We start from the raw sequence: 22,562 nt of genomic DNA, 5'->3' as shown, positions 1-22,562 counted from the left end.
TGAGTACATGATGCCCCTGACACTACAATACAAAATTATTTGTCAAATAAATGAAACATGATGAAACATTCATTTGAGTTGAAATTGTTATAGTCCAGTGTTAAGTTTCCTCAGTCTGTGATGATTTGGGGTGCAGTGTCATCTGCTGGTGTTGGTCCATTGTGTTTTTTGAAAACCAAAGTCACTGCACCCATTTACCAAGACATTTTGGAGCACTTCATGCTTCCTTCTGCTGACCAGCTTTTTAAAAATGCTGATTTCATTTTCCAGCAGGATTTGGCACCTGCCCACACTGCCAAAAGCACCAAAAGTTGGTTAAATGACCATGGTGTTGGTGTGCTTGACTGGCCAGCAAACTCACCAGACCTGAACCCCATAGAGAATCTGTGGGGTATTGTCAAGAGGAAAATGAGAAACAAGAGACCAAAAAATGCAGATGAGCTGAAGGCCACTGTCAAAGAAACCTGGGCTTCCATACCACCTCAGCAGTGCCACAAACTGATCACCTCCATGCCACGCCGAACTGAGGCAGTAATTAAAGCAAAAGGAGCCCCTACCAAGTATTGAGTACATATACAGTAAATGAACACTTTCCAGAAGGCCAACAATTCACTAAAAATGTTTTTTTCTATTGGTCTTATGAAGTATTCTAATTTGTTGAGATACTGAATTGGTGGGTTTTTGTTAAATGTGAGCCAAAATCATCACAATTAAAAGAAACAAAGACTTAAACTACTTCAGTCTGTGTGCACTGAATTTATTTAATACACGAGTTTCACAATTTGAGTTGAATTACTGAAATAAATGAACTTTTCCATGACATTCTAATTTATTGAGATGCACCTGTATATGGCGCACACTGCATACACTGGAGAAAGATTTCACATTCTTCTCCCATCCTCATCAGTCATACTCAAGGATTGACTATATTTTAATCTCAAAACAACTGGTAAATCAGGTTCAATCTGCTTCAATCGGGAATATTGTTCTCTCAGATCACGCTCCAGTGGATGTAGTCATTATGACCGCAAACAATAGGAAAAGCACAAGGTGGCGCTTTAACAACTCATTATTGCAAAATGAGATCTCATGTTCCTTTATACAAACAGCAATGGATGAATACTGGCTATAATGAGGGCTCTGCCACTAGGGTTGGGTACCGAACTCGGTACTTTTAAGGGTACCGACCGAATTGCGTCGGTACTACCGAGTATCGATTCACACCAAATCATTCGGTACCACATTTCGGTACCTGAGAACGCATTTGGGCGCTTACGAGAGAGACAGAGAGAGAGAGAGAGAGATGATGTCACCACTACAACTCTTTAAAACACAACACACAGGGCAAACCGAAATGTTCTGACGTGTGCTTAAATTTCTAGGGTCATGGTTTCCGAGAAGACGCGGACAGGATACGGAGTCCATTCATAAGACCGGAATTTACTCTATAGCGCGGAATGCCACGCAATTTGTCAAGTTTTGGATGAAAAAAGAAGGTCTGTCACTTAATTCGATTCGCGATATGAACTAGTGTATGCGAATATTAAAACGCAAAAGACGGTTTAAATATGAATCCTGCATGTTCCGTTATCCTCGGTATGTATGAATGGCGGAGACGCGGTTTCGTTTACTACACAAATACTGAAGCACACGTGAACTCTGCATCTCACAACATGAACACATGAACTTACAGGCTGTTAGAGTCACTTCATGAGAATTTTACCATTACATTTGAGAAAACCAGCATATTATATTGTACACACACACTTCACGGCAACCTGTCAAAATAAAAGTGCGGTTTAACACGTAACAGAAATATATTGCTCTTGTATTACTTTTGTACTGTATAATGTACATCTTTATATATTCCACTTACTGAAAAATTAAATAAAACAATTAAATGAAAAAATAATTACAACCACATTAATAACTTAATTGTGGAAAAAAATACAATTATTATTAGAACTTTTTAAAGGAATATTCACACAATTTTTCTACCATGTATTAATTTTAACAGTAAACCTCTGTTTGTTTGCCAAAAAATAAAATGGTTTCATTTTCATATGATTAAAAATAAATAAATGTTTAATGTCTTCATTTGATTATCAGAAAAAATAAAACCCCAAAATGTCTGGAAGAAAAAAAAAATTCTAGGGCCCTATTGTTAAAAATGTTGAAATTGAGAGTTTTGGACTTATTTTTTCACTGAAATAAATGTTTTTGTTATTACACAGAGAGAGTAAAGTACCGAAAAAAGGTACCGTTGGGTACCGGTACCGAATTTCAGGTACCGGTACCGATACCGGTTCAAATGTGAACGGTACCCAACCCTATCTGCCACTGACCCTGGTATAACATGGGATGCTTTTAAGGCTTTCTTGAGGGGTAGACTTATTCAACACTGTTCGCTGCGTAAAAGTATGGAACGTGAAAAACTAATTAAATTGGAAGAAACAATTAGGTCTCTGAAAAAACAACATTATAGTCATCCGGATCCCGTAACTTTTAATAAATTGAATAGTCTGAAATTGGAACTAAATGATATTATACAGAAAAAAGCTGAATTTGCCTTATTTTGCACAAAACAAAACTATTATGAAAAAGGCGAGAAAGCAGGTAAATATTTGGCACATAGAGTCAAACAGCTCAGCACGCAGAATTTTATTCCTTCTATCTTTGACGATAAAGATAAACTGATTACAGATGGAAAGGAAATTAATAAGGCTTTTACAAATTTCTATCAAGAGCTTTATACATCACAAGGGGAAGAACCCATTGGAAAATATGACCAATTCTTCTCTTCCCTACAGATTCCATGTATATCTACATTTGACAGGGACTCTCTAGAAAGTGACATCACATTGGAAGAAATTAAGGATGCCATACGCAGTGTTGGGTAGTAACTAGTTACTAGTAATTTAGTTACTGTAATAATATTACTTTTTGCAGTAACTAGTAGTGTAACTAATTACTAATAAGATTTCAGTAATAATATTACAGTTACTTTCCATAAAACAGCTTAGTTACTTTTGATGCCTCCACCCCGCTGATTTAAAATCCAACAATCAAATAATTCCTAGATTTATTTTCATAGTTTTCATGACTCGCACATGCATGTGATGTCCCCGGTGCAGCAGACAAGCTTGGAATATGGAAAAGCCTACATTCAGCAGATAGAAATATTGCATCATATTGATTTTGTCAGGAAAAAAGATCTGTTGTGTAAGTTGTGGCTTTACTTTACTCTGGCATTACATCCCTCTGATCAGCATGTGGTACATTATATGAATATAATTCAAAATATTTTGGGAAAATTAAATAGTTTCTTACAAACTCATGTGATAAAATACATAACGAAATTTAATCGCATATGGTTAACAGAGAAATTACTTCAAGCTACACATGACAATTAATGAGATGAATACAACACTTCTACTTGAATGCCACTATCAATCACTATTGAGTGTTTGTAACAACTTCTGACTGCGATACAATGTGGATTTTGGTCAAATGATGAGGCAGAAATATGTTGTTAGTAACATTCTAGAAGAATTTTATCTGGAAGATACACAGTTACAACTTCTGTGGGGCGTGAAGAAAAAGTAATGTAACTAGTAGTGTAACTAATTACTGTTGCCAGAAAGTAATAAGTAAAGTAACAATATTACTTTTGAAAGGAGTAATTATTAATGAGTAATATATTACATTCTTTGAGTAACTAGCCCAACACTGGCCATACGTGATCTCAAACCCGACCGTGCCCCAGGGGAAGATGCCTTGCCCTCTGACTTTTGTAAAAAAAATTCAGAATTTCTAGCACCTAAATTACTCTTTGTCTTTCAGAATGCATTGATAAATGGTAAACTTCCAGAGAGTATGAGAACCAGCATAATCACTCTAAATTAAATGATGTACTTTTTGTTAATAGGCTTTCATTCTGTTGGCAAGGCTTCAAAATTTAATTTTTTACCAGATGGTGCCATTTTTTCAGGTTTAACCTATAAAGCAAATACTTGCTTTATTCCTGTTTTCTGCTGCTGCATATTATAGAGCCAATTGGATAAATAATGCAGCTATAATTGTGTGGGTGTGTTGGTATGGATGTTAGAGTGTGGTTTGTATGTGTGTCATTAAAAAAATTGTGTGTGTATGTGTGTGTTCTTGTAATATTTGAGAGAGAAAAACTTGACTGCAAATCACAAATCCAACCACTGTGTGCACCAGCGGAGTTTTGCTGGCATCTAATGGGGAAAATTTGGTACTGCGCCCAAACAAAATTTTACTGAAAGCTCATTTTTTGAGATATCAACCTCAAGTTTGGAACACAACTTGTTTAGATTTATGGCTTTGATTTTCTAGCAGGTTTAGAGTTCAACATGTTTCATAAAATATATATTTTATATAAAATGTTGTTCATAAATAATTTTCATAAACTTAAACCTGTACAACTTTTTTTTGGTTTCACTTTTTAAACTTTTTACTTCAACAATAATCTGCCATGGGTCTTCTTTAAAATGAGACCAAACTTAAGTCTGTGCTCCCAAGCTTAAAATTTTTATGACCGTTTTTTGACATGGACATTTTTGTCCACTATGGACCTATATGTCACTTTTTTTATTGATGCACAAGGGTTAAACAAGTTGTGTTAATAATCTGGGCTCATCTGCATGTCTTAGCATCACTGTCTTACTACATTAAGCCAGCATTTTAAAATGCTACAAAACTGTTCACAAGCTTCCAGGGATTTAATTTTATCATTTGTTGAAATTAATATAAACATACAGAATTTGTGCTCTGCATTTATCCCATCCAAGTGCGTGCACGTGTACACACACACACACACACACACGGACTGCCCCAAAATGTTTCCAACAAAGAAATGGATCGACGTCTGTCAGCTTGTTGAATTATCCAAAACTTTATTTGGATAATCTACCATATGATGGCTGAAGCAGCAGCACACGACACTGTTTTCAAGGTAAGCAGATCAACATTGTAAACCAAATTCTACAAAACTTAAGAGAAATCATCGAATTATCATGCGAAGCGATAAACTAGCTTGTCTTCCCTGCAATTGATCCAATGAAGAATGTGAATATTTAACTTAAAGGCAAAAACTAAACAAAAAATAAGCGGGTATCTGTATTAAAGGGTTAGTTCACCCAAAAATGAAAATTAGTCCATGTTTTACTCACCCTCAAGGCATCCTAGGTGTATATGACTTTCTTCTTTCAGAGTTACATTAAAAATTGTCCTGGCTCTTTCAAGCTTTGTAATGGCATGGGCGGGTGTTTTTGTTAAACAGTCCAAAAGTAGTCAAATAAAGCGCATCCATCCATATTAAAACGTGCCTCACACGGCTCCGGGGGGTGAATAAAGGCCTCCTGTAACAAATCGATGCATTTTTGCTAGAAAAATATCCATATTTAAAATGATATACACACATTTTTCTCACTTCTGCTAACTGTCGTAGGTGGAAGCCGTTCCGGGCGGATGACGTAGGACAGCACTTCTCATAGTCCGGACTCTGGTCTGGATCCGGACCTGGAGGGAATACAATCTGGACTCGCCTCCATTTCGTATTTCAAGAGCACTAATTGTGTGTGAGGGATTAAAAGTGTGGATTTTCTACTTTGACAAACGCATGTTAAACTTATAAATCATTTGTTTAGTTTTTTTTTATGTCTTTTTAGAGATCATCCGAAATGAAAGTGAAGACGAGATATTCAAACTTTTCCTGCGTGACATTGTTGTCATGTCATCCAGTGATAATCGCGTTATTTTAATTTTTTTTTTATTTATTTTTTTTTATCACTTAGATATGACCATTTGTAGCAGTGTTTCCCATACATTGATTTATTTGTGGCAGCCCGCCGCTATATCAAAACTGACCGGCACAAATAGATTTTCCAAAAGGCTTATACTTTGTTGAATAAACATGAGTACTGCACGTTTCAAAATTAAAATGTGGCGCAGGTGTTTTTATATGAATGTATCTTTGAAAAGAACCGACCATCTTCAGAAAAGCTTGATGTAATTTTAATTTTGTCTTTCCCGTAATGTAGCGTTTGTGAGCCAAAAAAATCGGCATCATATATTGGTCATTGGCTGCCCTGATTTCTAATTATCAGCATCGGCCAGAGAAAAACCCATATCGGTTAACCTCTATTGCTGACACTTAAATTAATTGTTTTGCAACTTTTGCACTTGTTATTAATGTATTTTGAATGCAAAAGGCACTTTATTTTTCCAAAAAAATTTTGTTGATTTGTTACGCATGTTTATTAAAAACAAGTTTTGTTCCAACCAATTGTTCTGGTCCTGACCTTTGACATTGATGAAAATTCCGATTTGGACCTTTGAATGTAGACTTTGAGAACCCCTGACGTAGGATGTAGGCATAGCGCATGCGCTGATGATTAGTGACAAATACGGAAGTGCGACGGAGAGAGAACAAAATAAAATGCTGGTCACGTATTAAAAGTACAAAACGAGGATTTGTAAAGAAAAATGACAGAGGATTTCGATATGAGTCAAGAGGAGGCTGGTTTTCCTTTGGTAAAGTAAGGAAACTTTGCTTCCTTTGCTCCTATAAACAAGCATTGTTTTTTGCGAGATTCAAACGCGCATGAACGTCAGCTCCAGACAAAGTATCACAAGAAAGCAATTGAAAGCATTGTGAGTCGATCTCTTGAAGTTGTCGAGCTCATAATCAGAAGTGGGACTTATAAAGTTTGTGATAGAATAAAACGAGCTATGTTGTTATTTTTATCCCACCGTGCTCCCCGTCTGTGTAATTCATAAACGCTAATTTTTTATATGCACAGTATAATCAGATGACTGACTTTGAAACCGAGTACGTTTTTAAAGATAACAGGCTTGTACTAATAGTGGAATGTTTATTTGCAAAGGCTAGCACTGCTAATGCTAGAGCTTGAGCTCTTGAAGCTCTGCCCTCTTCTCCGGGAGCAACAGCTCATTTGCATTTCAAGCAACATACTCAAAATCAGCACGTTTTGGCTCATACCCTAAAAGTGGTAATTGTAACAAGCTATAAAAATTTATCTGTGGTGTATATTGAGCTAAAACTTCACATATATCACATATACATGGGGACATCAGAGACTTATTTTACATCTTGTAAAAAGGGGAATAATAGGTTGACTGTTGAACAAAAACACCCGCCTACCCCCATTCTAAAAAAGAGTCAGGACAATTTTTAATATAAATCCGATTGGATTCGTCTGAAAGAAGAAAGTCATATACACCTAGCCCAGATAGTATGCGGATGTGGGCTACTTAAGGCAATGATACGACACTTCTGGCCTTCTTATGGCCTGTACTAAATGGATGTAAAGGCTGATTTATACTTCTGCGTCCGAATTACTCCGTAGCCTTTACAGCGTAGGCTATGCGTCAGTTTTCATTTATACTTCTGCGTTGTTGTCCGTGTCGACGTGCAGTACACATGCAGACCGCTAGTCTGCAGTGTCCACGGGCATGTTGCTTGTGTAACCCGCAGTACCACGGCAAAATCTGGGCCAGAATTAAAATCAATGTGGCCCAGATTTGGGCCAGTTCTGCTTTATTTGGTTTATTCATGGCTGACATTGGGCCTTCCTTTGGCTTGCTTGTGGCCCAGATTTTACAAACAAGAGGGGACCGCCCAAGTGCCATTATTCTTCACAGTATGTGGGCCGGAGCAAGGTGTTGGATCTGGGCTGGATCTGGGCCAGAATTAAAATCAACGTGGCACAGATTTGAGCCAGTTCTGCTTTATTTGGTTTATTCATGGCTGACATTGGGTCTTCCTTTGGCTTACTTGTGGCACAAGTCAGGCAAACAGGAGTGGACCGCCCAATGCCATCATTCCACGCGGTATGAGGGCCAGATGAAAGTGTCAGGTGTGGGCCGTATCTGGGCCTCAGGAATTTTGCTATCTGGGTGGATGTCTTAAGGGTGAATAAAATATGGACTAATTATCATTTTTGGGTGAACTAACCCTTTAATTTCAGCATTTGTAGCAGAGGGTGATCATCCCAGAATGGCAGCAGCGCCCCAGCATGCAACGCGGCGTGACGTAGCTTCACATTCTCTATTGTACGTTCTTAGTCTATTGGCAGCGCCACCATACATATCTATGAGTGCCACCAGGGCTGGATTGGTAATCGGGCATACCGGGCATTTTCACGGTGGGCCGACGCACTTTAGGGACCGACAGAATGTTTTTTTTGTTTGTTTTTTTTTTGCCAAGGACCATCACACAGGAACAGTGAGCAGCCAGTGGCCCATTGGTTTGTCTCCTGTATTGACAGCGTAAATGTCTGGCTTCAAAAGTTCACCATCAAATCCGAGGAAGCATGTTGAGGTAGCAAAGTTGCATTTTCCCAAAAAATGTTTATTCATTATTTGTTCTGTTTTGATAGAGCCATTAGCTGTGTAATATATTATCTGAATACACAAGATTGAATGCAAATATAATCGGTGATGAGAATTTAAATACCATTAATATTTTTGTGGAAATATTTTCTTAATTAAAAATCTCCAAAAGTGTTTAAATAAGCATTGTTTGTTAAATTAATTGTAATTCATGTTTAGTGATGTTCTCACAGGTAGTGGATAAGTTGTATTTATAATATGTCATTATATGACACATTGAGTAGGAATCAGGACTGTCAATGTTTTTCTTAATAATTACATAATTTGCTCATTAATTAATCTAATTAATTAGTAACAAATAATTATTTATCAATATTTGCTGAGAAAAAAAAAAAAACTCTAAAAGCCCCAAATAAATAATCAAAAGATTAATTATCCTGTCAGACAGTGACGTTGAATAGACAACACACAAAAAAAGTGGCCTTTCAAAACGTTAATGTTGTATGTTTAATTCTATGACTCTCCTCATTAATTCAACACATTCTAGTATTCTGTGTGGAATATGTTTCTAGCCTCTGCATCACATCTTGCTCTTCAAAGGAATAGTTCACCCAAAAATGAAAATTCTCTCATTATTTACTGACCCTCACGTCATTCCGGATGTTTATGACTTTCTTTCTTCAGATGAACACAAGCAAAGATTTTTAGTCCAGATAATGCAAAACAGAACCACTTCAGAACCCACACCAAGTGAACACGACGGTCAAGTTTAAAATATCAGTAGTTTCCTTCTTACATAAGCCTATCATTTCACTTAAGAAGACACTGATTCATTAACAGGGGTTGCATGCGTTACTGTCATATTCACTTTGTGTAGTTTTTGAAGTGTAATTTTTGGATGTCCCATACACGTGATTTTTTTTTTCTAAAACTCTTAGTTGAACTCTATGTTTTTTGAGCAGCAAATCAGAATATGTAAATTATTTCTGAAGGATCATGTGACTGGAGTAATGATGCTGAAAATTCAGCTCTGAAATCACAGGAATAAATTATATTTTAAAATATATTCAAACAGAAAACAGTTATTTTAAATAGTAAAAATATTTCTCAATATTACAGCTTTTGCTGTATTTTGGATCAAATAAATGCAGGCTTGGTGAGCAGAAGAGACTTCTTTAAAAACATTAAAAATCTTACTGTTCAAAAACTTTTGACTGGTAGTGTATATCATATATATATATTAAAAGTGAGTGTTATAAATGATATTTTGGGGGCTGAAACCCCTGAGTGCCGCCCTCTGGTTACATGAACGCGTCACCACCACATCAGCACCGAAAACATGGAGAATTATTGTAAAAACAAATTTAAAAAAATCTCACAGCCTATTCCATATTCTATTATTAAATCAACTAATCGAATATTCAAAACTCGTGACCCATATCCCATCCCTAGTACAAACGTTTTAAAAATCTAAATCTAAAAAACTTTATAGTGCTGATGACCGTTGAAACACGTCATCACAGTTTTGTGAAAAGTGTCCATAAGATAATATCTTCCTGATTCAAGGTTTTCATCTTTATAATAAGAAAGTTTAAAAATTCATAATCCACTATAACATGACCATCAATAGTGTAAATCACTGGTTTTGTTTGAGATTTAACCGCAGCACTGCATTCTTGCCACCGCCCTCCTACCATCTTGAAGCACATGGTTGCTTTTTAATAACACTGCTGACTATAATCCTTTACAAATCTCAAAATGTATTTTTCATACAGTACATTTAATAGACATTATAAATATATTCACTTATGCATATTCAGAAGCACTTTACCCTTTTCTGAGGTCAATTTGAATTTTTTTTACTTTGTCCTTATGTTAGTTTGAAAGGTCTACGATATTTGCATCCTCTGATTTGCATCACAGGTCTTTTTTTTTTAAAAAAGGACACTTCTTCAGTTCCAGTAACATGCTATATTAAAGTATCTTCAAAATAACACGCAAAAGGTGAAGTCTGCTTCTATCAGTATTTTTTTAGCACACTGATCATTATATAGCCAAGATCTACAGTGAGCCAGAACAGATAAATAGTTGATCAGTCTACTGCAATAATAATAATTTATTGTGATTGATTGCAATGGATTGTGAAATTATCGTTTTGTTGTTGTTGTTGTTTTGAGCATACAAAAACATTTCATTTACCTTATACTGTAGGTGGACATACTGTTCATAAGAGAATTTGTGCACTTTTTTTTTTTTTTTTTGGGTGTCAGTTCACATTATTAAAAAAAAAAAGGAAATATACTGTACTCTCTAGGGTTGGGGAGTCCAATAAAAAGCAACACAAGGGAATAAGGAGTCAAGAGGAGGAGTCTTACAAGTAAAGACTAGCGTAAACTTTGATTGGTCAAGGCTGTCTTACTGGTCTACAAGTAAGAAATCTTGATTTGTTTACTCATTTTGGACATTCCTGCTGACGTTAAAACACTGGATACTTTGGCAATATGGCACCGAAGGCTACAATCACTGTTTTTCTGTTTTTGAGTCTCTTTGGACTGAACACCAGCGACCACAGAAAACACTACTACGTGAATAACAGTATGAAGTGGTCAGATGCACAGTCCTACTGCAAGAATTACTATGATGACCTGTCCACTGTAAGCAATGAAGAACTGCAACTGCTCTCTGAAAATCCGCAGATCACTGAGGATTTTTATTGGATTGGACTTAGGAGAAGTTATTTCCTGTGGACATGGACCGGAGGTGAGGTTGCACTTGCAACTGATGTCAACTGGGACGAAGGCCAACCTAATTATTATAATGAATATTGTTGTTCTGTCAAAAGGTCCTCTTCTAAAGTGCATGATGCTAATTGTGACATGACTATGCCATTTTATTGTATGGAGGACATGGAGCTAATCTTGGTGCAGCAGGAAAGTACATGGGAAGAGGCCCTGCTATACTGCAGACAAAACTACAGAGATCTGGCCGTACTGAACTCAGATAGGATCATGGAAAAGGCAAAAGATAAGAGTACAGCAGCCTTGACAGATAATGTGTGGATTGGTCTGCGCTTTATCGCTGGTCACTGGTTTTGGGCAAATAGAGAAGCTTTTGAATATAAGGTCTGGTCTTCAGGTGGAGAGCTCCAGTGCCCTATGAATCAGCGCTGTGCAGTTCTGAACCGTAATAGTATGGGTTGGAAACCTGTGGACTGTGAGAGGAGGTTAAACTTTCTCTGTCTCAATAAACCATGAAATGAAATATCTGATTTATTTGAGTAATGATTTCTTAAATTATTAAGTAAAACTACTCTAAAAATGTTTCTTTAAAGGTTCCTTAAACGGTTCTATTTAAGAATATTTCATCCTGAAGAACCCTTTTATGTGGAAAAAGTTCTTTGTGTTGGAGTTTACACTTCTTCACTCCCTCATTATTGAACTGTAACTGGTTTCCTACCAATCATGTCCTTTCCAATTGACTTTTGTTGTTGTTGTTGCTTCTATTGCATCTATTTTGTGTTTTTTAAATGTATTTTATGTCTTTATTCGTGTTCAGTGTCAGTTATCATTTATTAATGTATTCAGTTACTGTAGAGTTTCCCATGTCAATAAAAATAAATGTACCTAATTGGCACAGCTTGCTTTATAATTAATCCCTAATAGAGGCTACAGTATATAAGACCAAGCACAGAGGAGTAAAAATAAAATTAATTATGAAACAATTATTAAAATGTTATTTAAATGCCTAGAACCCTAATCTGACTCTATTTAGAACCATTTTCTTAAGAGTATATTAAAGATGTTGACATAACGGAATCAAAATCATCTATGTTCCATACAATAGCCAATCAAAAAGCACTTTTTTGATTCAGAAAGTGGTGAGTAAAATGATCTGAATCACTTCACTCACTCTCGCATTGGATAAGTTGGAATAGTTACTAAAATAGTTCACCCAAATATGAAAAATCTGTCATCCTTTACTCACCCTATCAATCGCTTTTAGGCACATATACAATGTTGCTGTTGTAGCAACACAAAAGTGGAATTCCGCTTTCCACACAGAACTGCCTTCTCAGTTTCAAGCTTACAAAAGGACTCAAATGTATGATAAAAGTAATCCTTGACTGTATGTGCTATATTCCAAGTCTTCTGAAGCAATAAGATAACTTTGCGGGACCAATAGACCAAAAATTAAGCCATTTACTGACCTCCAGTTTGTTGTTTACCTCTGCAAATGAATCTGCAAGATGGTCCCGAGACTCAGATCGGTCCAATTTATGAACGAATCATTCAATCCAGGCTACGCTTCCCAATAGAATCATATCGTTAATAAGAGGATCGTAGAAATGGAACCATTTTTAATTATACATGCATACAAACATATTCAACTCACAACAAATGTAGGTGAAAACAATATAAAATAACAAATTAAGACTAGCCTACAAATTAAAGAAAAGAATGATAGACTAGGCTGTTGCTTTCACACCAAAAATGTCACTTCCCAAACAATGATGATATTATGAAGGAAATGGCTTTAGGTAGGCTAAAGAGAAATCGTAAAAGATTGGATGGATGATATATTAGAAAAATATATAGCCTAAATTGCTTTTAACAGAAATAAAGATGCATAATAAACAAAAAGCCTGTCCAAAGCCTGAAGGCTCTTAATGGTGCCTGAATGTTCATGACATAGGCTTGCTGATTCATGAAATGGGGAACTATAGAGCAGAATGAGACGCAGCAAGAGAAAAAGGTTTCTACATGATGGAAATCCCCAGTGTCAGAGTGTAATTTCCTAATTTTCCTAATTTGATGCTTTTATATTATATCAATCATTTCCATCGAAATAATTAAAATGCCCTTCATTTAAGTAATAGATGAAAAATAACATTTGTGAAAGCATTGAATTCAAAGCATTATGTAATTGTAGATATACTAGTTAGTAACTGCTTTGAAATCTCAAAGTACAGTGTGTTGAGTCACATTTCTCTTACAGAGATTATTCGTGTCAGATGTGAGCAGGGAAATATGCACAGTAACCAAATCCAGTTTTTACATAAGTGGAAGCATTTTAACATTACACTTGTTTCTGAGGGAAATCTGAATTTGTCTAATTGTGTTGTCCTACAATTTAAAGGTTAAACGATAATTCTTTGCATCTTCTGATTTGCCTCTCAGGCCATGCTTAAAATGCCCCGTGTTTCAATGTCACCTTTATTTAGGCTTCAGTATCCCCTAAAGTATTTTAAACCCTGCTTAAGTTAACAAAGTAAACGTCTTTTCTAATATTATGCAATCCTCAAATGCTTGATGTATTTATGATGTATTATTATGAGGGATAGCTTTTAATAGTGACAAAGTAAATGTAAAATAAGAGCAAGCAAGACAAAAGAAAAGGTTGATATGGAAAATTTAAAGGGGTCCTATTATGCTCTTTTACAAAGTCTTGATTTTGTTTTGGGGGTGTACTAGAACATGCTCTCATGCTTGGTGGTTCGAAAATCGCATTATTTTTCACATAATTTACATTATTGCAATACTTTTCTCCCTAGCCTGGCACAAACGACTCGATTAGTTCCGGGTTTGATGAAGGCCCGCGTTCCGAAAAACGAAATGTGTTGTGATTGGTTAGCTGTCCCAGTGCGTTGTGATTGGCGAACAGCTTAGACGGTGTTTCAGTACTGCCCCGCCCCTTGCCAAAACAGCAAGTTCATTAGTATTGCCATATCAATTCAGACCCCGAGAATATTGAACAAGAGGATTGCACAGAACCTTTGCATGCACGGATATTGCAAGACATATTAAAGTGGTAACTTTATTGTTGTTGTTGTTGTTTTTTTTTGTTAAATCACGTTTTAGATAGGATGTCAACAACAGCTTAAAAATAACTGCATTTACTATGCACAGATAAGTGCAATGGTAATATGTATTATGTTTATTGTACTTTAATTCTAACATCATAACATGAATTGTAGTGAAACTGTTATACAGTTGAATTTATTTATACCATAGCCCCACGGAGTTACACTATTTGTGGCGGCATATATATATGCAAATTAATTCTCTGTCAGCAGGAGGCGCTGTTGAAGCGGGAGCGAGGTTTCCCCGGTAACGCTGTACACAAAGCAGAGCTCACAAACGCGGCTTTATCAGACATTACATGCAAGATGAAATGAAAATGATATCCAAAATTTTCTGAAGACAGTTGGTTTCCTTCAGAAATACAGTGATATAAAAACACCAGCACCTGGTCTTGATTTTGAAACGTGCAGTGCTCAACCAAGCGTTCTCTTCACCTGCCAACCATTCGAATTTCCATAGGCTGGATTAATTTTAATGATATTCTAATGGACCGCTTTGTGATGCAGCCTTCCGTTTGAGAAACGGCCATGATCTTTATTTTCTCTGATCCTTCCATTTATGCCGATCGTCTTCTATTCGCACCCTAAAGACCCGGAAGTCCCGTAACTCATTCAGGACATGCGCTAGGGCTTTCCTTACCGTAATACACCTAGAACACGGATTGCCGTAAAAACTCGTCAATGGCGGGGAAGTGTTGTCTCTTAATTGACGAGATATCTCGTCAATGGCGTTGAAAGAGTTAATAAACTTTAAGGATAAATATCGAGAATGGATTAGAACATGAGTGAAATACAGTAATTCAAAATTCCATATATCCACATTTTTATATGAACAGACATGCTGGGTTGCCCTCTGTACATACATAATGTGATGGATCCTCATTTCCACTCACACTGACAGTCATACAGACAGGAAACCACAACGTTTTTTGTAACATATAATAAATGGGTCAAATCAGGCTCAAACGCAACACATGTAACATTTTAACATTTCGCCAGCTGAGGAAGTTCATCTTGTCACAGGAGCTGCTGAAACAGTTCTACTCAGCCGTCTTTGAGTCACACATCAATAACTGTCTGGTTTGGTTCAGCTACAATATCAGACATCAGAAGACTACAGAGAACGGTTCGGACTGCCGAGAGGATTATTGGTGCTCACCTTCCAAGAACTGTATACATCCAGAGTGAGGAAAATCACTCTGGATCCCTCACATCCAAGCCATCCCCTTTTTGAACCTTTGCCATCTGGCCAGAGCTTCAGAGCCGCAAATATCAGGACAGCCAGGCACAAGAACAGTTTCTTCCCCCAGGCAATCTACCTTATGATCAGTTAAATGTTCCCCCCATTGCGCAATAAAGATATGTGCAATAACCTTCTATTTATTTGTTACCACCTACATCTTAGTACATCCCTGCATCTCCTCTAATTCTATATCATAAAGCACAACTGTACATAGAATTTATTTAATTTTTTCTATTTATTTTTTCTATTTTTGTCTATTTATATTTACATATGTGTGTATTTTTATTCTCATCTTATGCTTATTGTCTGTGTGTTGTTGTTGTCTCTGTGTACTGGAAGCTTGCGACACTAAAACAAATTCCTTGTATGCGCAACTTGGCAATAAAGCTGTTTCTGTCTCTGATTCTGATTCTTAAAGTCAGTAAAATTGACAATCCAATCCAATTCCTCCCTACATTTTTTATTTTATAAAAATGTTTCATTTGGATACAGTATATGGAAGCTTATTAAGGCCATGAATTAAAAAATTAAAAATATAGTAGTGACTTTTTATCTCACAATTCTCTTCTCTCTTTTTTTTTCTGGCAATTCTGAGAAAAAAACTGCAAAATATCAACTCAGATTTCTAACATTGTTTTTCTTACGGGAGATCTGACATTAACAACCATAACACTGAATCTGTCATTTTGTCCATCAAACAAACAAACCAGACAGGAGAGTAGATTAACGTCGGTGGACTTGAACTTGAAAAATTGTGAGTATTGACTTCTTTCAGCGGTTGAAACAAAATACTTTGTTCATTCATATTTATTTCATGTTAGTAAAGAGGAAGAGATGATTGGTTCACGTGCCGCTTGAACTGAGGCGCTACAGCGATCTGCCACGACACATTAAAGAGCCACAAAAGACTATTTATTGTTTGAATTTCTTTAATAAAATGACAAATTTTGAAAGCTAAGACTTTGTTTCATACCAGAAGTAACCTGCTCTGTCTTGTCAGCACGTTGATGTATTTTTCACTGCATGACAACACGTGTCGTAATAACGCAATGGCTTGTCAGACCAAGCAGCAGAAACTAAGGGGGCGGGTCTTTGCGAAGGGTCGATTACAAGAAAAAAAGTTACAGTTGTGAGATATAAACTCAGAATTGTGAGGAAAAAAAAGTCAGAAGTCAAAAATATCTGTTTAATTTTTTTATGCCGTGGTGGAAACAAGCTTCAATAGTGGAAAAAAGTCAAGATAATGCAACTTTTTTTCCATGCCAACTTTAAGGAGAGATAATTAAACATGTTTTCATTTATTGTAAATAAAATCATGAAAAGGAAGTTATTTTTTTCGCAATTCTTTCATAACAGGCTGATTTTTTTCTGGAAATGTTCGTACATTTTGAGTGGTTGAGGATGGAAATGAAGAGCGTTGATGTATGAAAATTACAATATGAAAGATCCACAGTTCGTTTCCACTTCCTTCACACGTTTGTAAGTCAAATCACATTTTGTTTTTGTCCTGTGATATATAGGCATACCGCTTCCAGTGGTGGGGTGTGCAATATGGGACAAAAGAGGAGGAAGGGCCAATCCTATAATTGGTCAGGACTGCTTTTATTGGTCTGTTATGTAGGAAATCATTGGAGAGGTGTGGTATCAAATTGCTGTAAATAAATAAATGCAGACTTGAAAACTTCACCACATTTCTGCTCTTGTTCCAACACTGGATACATTGACAGTATGGCAATGAAGGCCACAGTGACTGTGTTTCTGGTTTTGTCTCTCTTTATTGTGAACACCAGCCTCTACAGACAACACATTTATGTGAATGAGAGCATGACATGGACAGATGCACAGCAGTACTGCAGAAAGTACCATGATGACCTGTCCACCGCCAGCAACATAGAAGTGAAACTGCTCTCTGCGAATCCAAAGATCACTTCTGAAAATTTCTGGATTGGACTTCAGAGAGATTCCCAAAACCCACTGCTGTGGAAATGGAGCGGAGGTGAGAATGCATCTAATATCATGTGGGACGCGGGGCAACCTGATGCTTTGCATGAACAGTGTGCTGTGGTCCTAAAATCAAATGGTAAGGTACATGATGCCACTTGCCTTTTATCTATAACGTTTTATTGTATGGAGGTCTTTGAGCTGATCCTGGTGCAGAAGGAAAACACATGGATTGAGGCCCTGGAATATTGCAGACAAAACCATGTTGATATGGCCGGCCTAACCTCAGATTATAAGATGATAGAGGCGAAGGATAAGAGTGCGCCAGCCCTTGTGGACGATGTGTGGATTGGTCTACGGTTCATAGCCGGTCATTGGTTTTGGGTAGATGGGAATAACTTTGAATATAAGGGCTGGTCATCTGAGGGGGAGCCACAGTGCCCTCCTGTGGATCAGCGCTGTGGAGTGTTTAATAATAAAAAGATTGTTTGGAAACCTGACAACTGTGAACAAAAACTCAACTTTCTCTGTCTCAAGAAGTGACAGCTGAAGGAAGCAGTAATTGAATCAGTTTGGCATGTGCAATGATAATGTCATGCCTAGTAAATAATCATGGCTTACTAAAGAACCCTAAATCAATTCAAATGAAGATTATTTTTGCTGTTACTATTTCTATTATCGATTTGATGGCACTATGGGATGAGAACAAAACAAAGCTGGATGATACTGAATTGAATCAACTGAACTGACTCGAGCTGAATAACGTTGTCTTTGTAGAGTTGCTTAGCTGAATTTAACTTGTTTCATAATTGACGAACTTTGCTATTATTTTCCTGTTTATTACTTTAAAGCGGCTTTGAAACAATATGTATTTTATAAAGTGCTATAGAAATAAAGGTGACTGGACTTGATGCTATGTAGATGTCAGCTATGTACTCGTAGGCAAATTTTTCTTGTGAAAAATAAAGTGAAATCTTGTTAACCAAATAATATTTGCCATGGTAAGAAGTATCAATTTTAATTATTATTTGATTCCATATATGTTTTGTTGATATATACATGTACACACATTCAGACCTACGACACTGTAACTTTTCAGCATGAATTACAAGTATTTTTCTCCCAAAAAAGAAGTTTATATTTCACTGCACAGTAATTTTACTCAAATTGTCATCTTAATTACTGTAAATGTGATTACATTACAAGATGATCAAATAATAAAGAGAGTAACAGGAAGTAATTCATAAAATAAACATTTTATTCATTTTATTTTTCAAAAGGTCAAATACTGTTCTTTTAATATTCTTAAAATTATTTTTCATTTTGACAAAATAAAATAATTATAAAAGAATAGAGGGATTGTGTATCATCACCACTGTCTGAAATCTATTGATGTAAGGTAAAAAAACAACAACAGATAATTAAAACAAAGACCATGTCATTTCACTGTCTAAATACAGTGCTCTTGTTATTATTATTATTTTACATCTTACATACTGTAAGTGTGTTTACATTACAAATTGATCAAATATTAAAGGATTCTTGTTAATTTTGACAAAATTAAATGTTTCTGCAAATCTATCTGCAAATCCACTTATGCAAGAACTGAAAACAGACTATTTTGTGGAAAGGAAATGAAACCATTTCATGATGACAGTAATAGATATTGGCCCAAAAAAAGCACAACATGTAAGCATAACTGGACAAAATAATTACATTTTAGGCACACTTAATTAAATACGCTTATAATAAATTCTGAGCATCAATGCTATATGATTTTTGTTTCATATATAGTCGTTTTCTCAAACGCCACAATGTAGCTAAAAAGAAAAAAAAAATTGTTTTGCCACACAGCAAAACAATATGAGTGCTTATTCTTAAACCAATGGAAAGAAAAGGCCTACACACTTATACAACCAAACACTGCTCTGTTTCCATCTCTCACACCTGTGGTCAAAGTCAGATGCACTTTTTGTCAGACCACTCATGTACTCTTTAAAACAGGAAATGACTCGGACTCTGTGGTGTTGGTGGCATGTTGAAGCTAGAGCAGGAAGTTAGCCTCGAAAAATAGTGACACGCAGCTGTGGTATACATGTTAGAAGCTTAAAATGTAGTTTAAAGGCAAGACAAAAATACATTCATCAAAAATGTAAAACTAAACCACAAGTAGAATAATCACGCAAAAATACATGTTCCTTTTGCATTCTGTTTGAATATTGGTGTCTGCCTGCCAAACAAACAGCAAACAAAAAGCCTGACGTAAGTGATTACCAAAAGTTATTACAGTATAAACATAAAATATTCTTTCGAGAGCTTATTTACAGTAGGGGCATGCTTAAGATGACAGTGGTATTAAGTCCAGAAACTTGCTTCCCTCCTTTTTCCTCGAGTCTCATTGTTTTCCTTTTTTCATTTTGATGGTCTCATATGTGTCCTGATCATGAGGCTTGAGACCCTGTGGTGTGGAGGAGAGAGAAGGACGACACGGATGTGGCAGAAAGTCAGCGCCATTTCAATAGAAATTCACCAGATCAACCACAACGCTTCAGAAATTTCATGTACATCAGTTAAATGCTATGAAATCGCTGCATGTTATCACTACATTACTTACTCAATAACATCCTCTCATACAGGATTTAGATATTCTTTACACCTTCAAAGAGTTGCATAACAATTTGAATATGTGTGGTAATATAAATGAATAGTGTGTGTCTGTGGAATTAAAATTATGTTTAACCCGTTTTTGTGCCTTTCACTGATCTTACAATAGAACACAAAGTACAAATAAAGAATATACACATAGACACAAGAAAGGTCTAAACTATGGCTACACAGAGTATTGAACAACCACAACACAACAAAAATACCTCATAAACCGCTTCACCGGCATCTTTCTTCTGTAAACGATCAGAAAAAAAAAAAAAACATTAGAAAGCCTGCAACAATACAGACACTCACAAAAAAGAAATGCGCACATGCAGAGCTACAAAGGTTTTTAAAGGACAGTGTTATTTGTCACATATGGTAAACAGTATTCTTCTGTTGCATCGCACTCTTAAAAATAACGATTTTTTTATTGGCATCTGTAGTTCCATGAAGAACCTTTAACATCCGCAGAACCTTGAGATTTAAGGAAATTTCTCTTAAGAAACTGCCGAATGAAAGTTTTTTTTGGGGAAGCGAGAATGGTTCTTCTATGGCATCATGCAAAAACCCTCTTTTGGAAGCATTGTTTTATGTAGTGTAAGGTGTCGATTATAAATAAATTTTTTTTAAAAATGTAAAAGGCTGCATACAGGCAGAGTACACTTATGTGTGAAAGGTTTCATGCTGAAAACAGACATAATAATTTTTAGAAAGGACTTCACAGTTCAAGACAGGATGTAAAAGTGTGAAAGGGGTGGAGAAGAATAGTAAGCAAAAGAAGATAATTTTGGCGATTGAAACATAAGATTGAGTCTCATGAAACTTGTGAAGTTTAAGAAATGTACACTGCTCACATTTGGGTTGCTTTAAGTATATTAATAGTTAACACAGATAGATAGATAGATAGATAGATAGATAGATAGATAGATAGATAGATAGATAGATAGATAGATAGATAGATAGATAGATAGATAGACAGACAGACAGATAGACAGATAGATAGATAGATAGATAGATAGATAGATAGATAGACAGATAGATAGATAACAACCAGTCTTACCCCTGAATATTTTTCTGCTTGTTTACTTCGCATCTGCCAAAGAATGAACATATTAATAATAATCTTCTACAATATGATGTATACATTTCATATTACAGAAGTGTGTGTGTGTGTGTGTGCGTGTAGGCAAAATAATGTGAAAACCCATTAATGCAGGGGTTAATATCATTTGTAGGCTACAGTGATAGACAAACATTGCGATCTTATCTTTTTTCTTTTTTTTTTTGTCTGCTATATGTGGACGGTTTTAAATGTTAGAAGCCGATTCCCTCCTCCAACACACCTGCAGATGTTTTTTTTATAGAAAACATTCAAATGGAGACTATTACAAAGCTGTATGAATCTGATCTAAGAATGTTGGAAGCTGTATTAAAGGAAAATGGTGGTAAAACACCTTAATAAAAAAATACTGCCTATTTACCAGGTGTTCACTTTTTTTTTTGTCCAACAGTATATACAAAGATATTAATTGTTTGCATTAAATTAATAACTTAAATATAATTGCTTTTAACAAATAATTTCAGGATGGCATATACTCAAATCAGGCCTGTTATATGAGATTTAGACTAGTTTTAAACTAATTGAATTTATTTAAATTATTAAATCATGTTAGAATTTCACATTCAAGATACAAAAAAAACAACAACGAGTTTGCTCAAATATACAGTACCTTCATTCTGCAGTACAGGACAGTCAGAACAATCCCATAGATGAACAGAACCGCATCCAAGATGTAGCATATCTGCGGCTCTTTTAAACTCATCGCATCTTCAAAAAAAATGTAGTTAATTAGGAAACGAAAAAACTACAGATAAGGTATTTTATAACAATTAAATATTAACACTGAAAAGATGTTTTTTTTATAATTGCACAAAATGGTCCGTGACTCAGTTTCATAGGTCTCTCCTACTATACATAATATGAGTGTATATACTCTTTATCTGCTTTATTTTAATAAATTCTCTGCAAATTTGTGTTTATTATTAAATTGCAAAAATTGATGCATGAAATCTTTAGAATTGCATCCAATTGGTGATGCTCTTATAATGTTTATACAGCATGAAAGATAAGAAATCATTTGTGTTTAAACTATAAACAAGTTCTAATTATCAGACATCAATACATGAACTATGATTTTTGGGAATATTGTACCATGACTCGTACATTTAATCATTGCACAATATTTTACAATTAATCATTTTAATTGCGCATATGCGGAAAATGTTGCAAAAAGCCATGGGTATTAAAAAAACAATAATAATAAAATAAATGACATAAAAAAAGCTTTTGTGAGACTAATGCCTTAATGTGCTGAGATGTTAAAAAAAATAGCAAACGCATGTGATGTTTCTCACTTAGTATCATATCCTAAAATATAGTGTTACTTCTCTTTTCACGTAAATTCACAGTATTCCACTGACCACATGCTC

The 22,562-nt window shown here is 35.6% G+C and overlaps 2 protein-coding genes across 2 annotated transcripts in view; one reads left to right on the top strand and one right to left on the bottom strand.

The window, feature by feature from the left end:
• The first annotated feature begins 10,880 nt into the window (after positions 1-10,880).
• Positions 10,881-11,633, top strand: LOC131543864 (L-selectin-like). The gene has a single exon (XM_058781679.1). It carries the CDS (start codon positions 10,881-10,883, stop codon positions 11,631-11,633), a length of 753 nt encoding a protein of 250 aa, XP_058637662.1.
• Positions 11,634-18,660: 7,027 nt separating this feature from the next.
• The window catches only part of fcer1g (Fc epsilon receptor IgFc epsilon receptor Ig), a 5,334-nt gene continuing 1,432 nt past the window's right edge, over positions 18,661-22,562 (bottom strand). The window contains exons 2-5 of the mRNA XM_058782064.1: positions 21,803-21,900; positions 21,133-21,165; positions 20,294-20,323; positions 18,661-19,881 (exon numbers count right to left, since the gene is read on the bottom strand). Of these exons, the coding sequence (XP_058638047.1) occupies positions 19,819-19,881; positions 20,294-20,323; positions 21,133-21,165; positions 21,803-21,900 (224 nt within the window). The 3' untranslated portion in view covers positions 18,661-19,818. The remainder of the gene's footprint in view (positions 19,882-20,293; positions 20,324-21,132; positions 21,166-21,802; positions 21,901-22,562) is intronic.

This window comes from Onychostoma macrolepis, chromosome 07 (assembly GCF_012432095.1).
Source record: "Onychostoma macrolepis isolate SWU-2019 chromosome 07, ASM1243209v1, whole genome shotgun sequence".
Classification (NCBI taxonomy): domain Eukaryota; kingdom Metazoa; phylum Chordata; class Actinopteri; order Cypriniformes; family Cyprinidae; genus Onychostoma; species Onychostoma macrolepis.
The sequence above is the reverse complement of the archived record's forward strand: the minus strand, read 5'-3'. Positions and strand labels throughout refer to the sequence as shown.

Excerpts from the sequence above, each read along its gene's own strand:
- LOC131543864 (XM_058781679.1), top strand. The coding sequence starts at position 10,881 with ATGGCACCGAAGGCTACAATCACTGTTTTTCTGTTTTTGAGTCTCTTT.